At 63.3% G+C, this 4,037-nt stretch overlaps 1 protein-coding gene across 1 annotated transcript; it reads right to left on the bottom strand.

Annotated features, from left to right (window-relative positions):
• Window positions 1-212: 212 nt before the first annotated feature.
• Window positions 213-3,684, bottom strand: COPS9 (COP9 signalosome subunit 9). Its single transcript, XM_055300598.1, has 3 exons — window positions 3,556-3,684; window positions 2,654-2,726; window positions 213-490 (listed from the first exon to the last, which is right to left on the bottom strand). The coding sequence occupies exons 1-3, from the start codon at window positions 3,616-3,618 to the stop codon at window positions 453-455; spliced, it is 174 nt and encodes a 57-aa protein (XP_055156573.1). The 5' UTR covers window positions 3,619-3,684; the 3' UTR covers window positions 213-452.
• Window positions 3,685-4,037: the final 353 nt, after the last annotated feature.

Genomic DNA, 4,037 nt, shown 5'->3' with positions numbered 1-4,037 from the left:
ACACCGCTGACTGTCTAGCCCACACTTTGCAGGGGGTGAGCCCTCACAATTACTCGATACTGCATACGGGGAAAAGAGCGTAGCGTGTACTTGTAGGCTGACAGACATGTTTCACTCACCATGCCAACACACACGCGCCCACACGTAAGCACAGAGACTTTCAGGGATTATAACATTTGCTTGAAAATTCAAGAATTAAAATTACCCTGCAATGACGGCATCACTTTTTCTTTTAATTGAAGGACAAAAGTTGGTCACATTCAGAGATTAGCGGGCCTCATGCAGATATTTAAAACCATCCTCCTCTTTCTTGATAACCACCTCCTAATTTCGAGTAATGTCCACAAGCTCTTTAGAGCCATCTGAAATTGTCCTCTGCGGAGCTCCACCACAGTACAGTGCAGTACAGTGCAGGCGTGAGCACACGCGCACACGCACCCCTGGACGGCGTCTCACTGGATGTCATCATCATCAAACAGATCTTCAAAATCTATGTAAACAAACAAAACTACACGTTAACTAGACACAAAGGTAAACTAAGAAAAGGACTTCAAAATGAATTACATAATCATCCAAAATAGAAAAAAAACAGTAAACCATCTAAATAAACGAGCTTTCCCAGATTCCATTTTATCCAGCAGAGGTCATACTGTCCCAGGGGCAGACTAGTGCAGAAGGCAGCACCTTTAATCTTCTATTTAGGTGACAATCTTAAGAAAATGCATGCAGGCGGAGGCGAAGCGGAGGCGAGGCCGCTGAAGGCTGGCAGGCACTGGATGCCGCACAAGCACAGGAACGCAGAGGGCAGGCGGGAGGAAGGTGCTAGAACTGAGCCACCCAAGAATGGCCGTCTTTAAGGGAGTCCAACCAATGGTCCCGCCTGAGAGACGGTCTGAGCCCTTTGTGCCGGAAGAAGCACCACACACTCGCGGCGTTCCGCTTACTGGGATGGGTCCCCTGCCTCAGCACCAGAGGACACCGGATTCTCTTTGTCTGTGGGTTTCCTAAACCCTCTACCACGGGCAGGCCTTGCTCTCACGACGGGGAAAGGAAACTAAGGGTCTCCTCATAGTCCCATGTTCAAACGGTGCAGGACAAACAGCTGGAAAGAGGTGTGGAGGGCCCCGAAGTCACAGGGAAGGTGGTGTCCCAGCCGCCTCTGCTCAGCAATGACGCGGGGGGTCCCAGCGCAGCGGGGCAGACTCCCCGTCCCACAGTTCTGCACCTTTCTCCCCAGCCCCCAGCCCCAGCTCACACCCCCGCCCCCGGAGAAACTGCCCTCACAGCTGCCCCTCGTGCCTGGCCTACCACACAGTGAGTGAAGAGAGCACACCCCGGGGGCCAGGGGGGCAGAAGCCCTACCCTAGGCACTCCCGGCTAGTAAGTGGCTTCCTGAACACAGGGCACTGGCACAGCCTGACGGCCACGTGCTCCCTCCTCGTGAACTGTCGGTGGGTGGACCGATGCAGCACAAAGTCGTTCTGTGCTCCCTCCCTTTCCAGCCCTGACCAGAGAGAGGAGGGCCCCACGCTGGGCGGCCTGGGTCCCTCCCAGGTACCTTCCTGGCAGAATTAAAGGGCTGTTTTCAGAAACCACGTGCACCTGAACACTGGAACGCAGGCAAGTCTGTAAATCCAGGGGTCCCGTGGGACCCTGAGGGAGATTACTGCATGCGATAGCAGGTCGGGTGCTGCTGGAGATCACCCCGCCCTGCCTGGAGAGAGGCCTCCCAAGGTCACCCCACGTGAGCGGGGCTTTTACATGGTGACTCTGGAGACCTTAGAGAAAGGCTGTCCCGTCCTCCAGGCTGGTGGCAGCCCGGGTGTCGCCTCAGGGGAGCGGCCGGGTCCCCGGGAAGACGGCACCTAAGCAAGCAGCCTGGCTTCTCTTTTTAGGCAACGACTTGCTGAAAAGACACCAGATAAGAGAACGTGGACTCGGGCTCCAGCGGGGACTGGGCACATCAAACCAGCACCCTGGATGAAAGAAGGATGATGGAAAATACCACCTGGCTCTCCCAAGACGACCTATCTTGTGTCTTAGTAAGAATACAACCTGCAGGAACAAGGCCTTAGGAGACCTGAGGACAGCAGGAGAAACACCCCCTATAACGTGGGAAGGCCGTGGGAAGGCCGTGGGAAGCCCGTGGGAAGGTGTCACGCCCCCTTGGTTCTTCACTACTGACCATCCAGGTTCTGGGTAAGCAGCGTCAAAGCTCTAAAGTACAACGGAGTCCTGCTTTCAGCGGCAAGGGCGGGGAGCGCGGGTTGTGGCCGTGAAGGGAGCCCGGGGGGCCAGAACCCAGCAACACGACACAGGGAGGGAAGGAAAACCAGCCGTCTCCTGACAGCGGACGACGAGAAACCCCCCTGGGGTTCCTGCACCCGAGTCTCGGGTCACGACAACAGACCGGCCTCTGCCACGGGCTCAGGCGGCCAAAAGCGTGGCTACAGCGCAAGCTCGACCGGGAGCAGTTTTATACTTTGTTTTCCTCCTGAGAAGCAGGGCTGACTGCCCAGGCCCCCGTCTTACACACACCGCGCTGCGTCCTGGCGAGGGCCCCAGGCCGCCGCGCCGCAAGGTGTTCCACGGCCTCACACACCCGACGGAACACTCGGGTGAGCCCTGGAATCCCCAACCCCCGCGTCCTCACCATTGAAAAAGTCTGCGTGAACCGCCTTCTCGTTGGCTGCCAAGTCCATCAGGAGCCCGGTGCTACCTCCTGCCTGGAAGGGAAAGGGGACACGGCGTCAGGGCTGCTTTCCGGGAGGATGGAGGTGGTGGTGGGGGGGGGGGCAGCGCCCTACAGGGCCCCGGGCCGCCCTGCAGCAGAGGCAGGCGGGCGAGGGATGGAGACGTGCCCGGGTCGGAGCCAGAGTCAAGGTGGGCGGGAGGGGCGGCATCCCAGGGAATTACCTTGAAGGTGCCCTCGGGTCTTGGACGCCCTTTACACCGCATCCCTGGGCTGCCCCTGCTTGCCCTTGCCGCACAGCATCCTGCTGCTGCCCTGACCTGCCGCCTCCCCGCAAACCCTGGGCGGGGCTCTAGCCCCCTACGGGGCGCCGCAGAGGCCCCGAGTCTGTGCGAACCCCGCGCCGCCGCCCGGGCCCTGGATCGCCCTCCCCCCCCGCCCCGCTGCTGCGGAGCATCCACCCACTTCCCTGGGGGCCTCCCTGCGGGCCTGGGGTCCCGGCGCCTCGCGGGCCAGCGCGGCCGGGCAGGCGGAGGCCACACGGGGATGGGGGAGGGTCCCCGGGCCGCCTGCTCCCGCCTTTCCCGGCTCCGGAGTCGCCGGGCGGCTGCCCCTGGGCCTTTCCGCGGTCGTTCTCAGGAACCCAAACCCGAGACGTTTTTTAAAAAAAATAAAAATAAAAAATCCCGCGATCCTCCGCCTCCTCTGCCCCCGGCCCCGGGCCACGCAGGCCACCCGCTCCCGGGCCGCGTCCCCTCTCGGCCCCAGCCCCCAGCCCGCCCCCTGGGCCGCCTCCCAGCGCCGCCCCCGCCGCCCCCGCGTCCCCGGGCGCCCGCCTGGCCGCCGCCGCCTCCCCGCCTCACCTCGTCCAGGTCCACGTAGGGCCCGGCGCCCTCGGGGAACATCTCGTCCACCGCCGGCTTCATCTCGCCGCCCGCGCCCCCGGCCCGCTTCCGGCCCGCCCGACGCCTCTTCCGGTGCGCGCCGGCCGCGGCGGCTCTAGGCGCGCCGGAGGACCGCCGACTCTATGGTTCCCTCGGCGCGCGGAGCCCCTCCCGCCCCTGGGGCCGCCGCCGCCCCCGCCGCCCCCGCCTGGCCGCCGCCTCCCCGCCTCACCTCGTCCAGGTCCACGTAGGGCCCGGAGCCCTCGGGGAACATCTCGTCCACCACCGCCGGCTTCATCTCGCCGCCCGCGCCCCCCGGCCCGCTTCCGGCCCGCCCGACGCCTCTTCCGGTGCGCGCCGGCCGCGGCGGCTCTAGGCGCGCCGGAGGACCGCCGACTCTATGGTTCCCTCGGCGCCCGGGGAGGGACCTGCGCGGGGAGGCGGGGAGGCGGGGAGGCCCC

Source organism: Nyctereutes procyonoides, unplaced genomic scaffold, assembly GCF_905146905.1.
Source record: "Nyctereutes procyonoides isolate TBG_1078 unplaced genomic scaffold, NYPRO_anot_genome, whole genome shotgun sequence".
NCBI classification, from domain to species: Eukaryota; Metazoa; Chordata; class Mammalia; order Carnivora; family Canidae; genus Nyctereutes; species Nyctereutes procyonoides.
The sequence above is the reverse complement of the archived record's forward strand: the minus strand, read 5'-3'. Positions and strand labels throughout refer to the sequence as shown.

Bases quoted from the DNA above. Each gene is read 5' to 3' on its own strand.
- COPS9 (XM_055300598.1), bottom strand. From the start codon at position 3,618: ATGAAGCCGGCGGTGGACGAGATGTTCCCCGAGGGCGCCGGGCCCTAC. The intron at 2,727-3,555 runs GTGAGGCGGGGA...TTTCCCTTCCAG, and splicing joins CCTACGTGGACCTGGACGAG to GCAGGAGGTAGCACCGGGCT. The intron at 491-2,653 runs GTGAGGACGCGG...TTGTTTACATAG, and splicing joins TCACGCAGACTTTTTCAATG to ATTTTGAAGATCTGTTTGAT.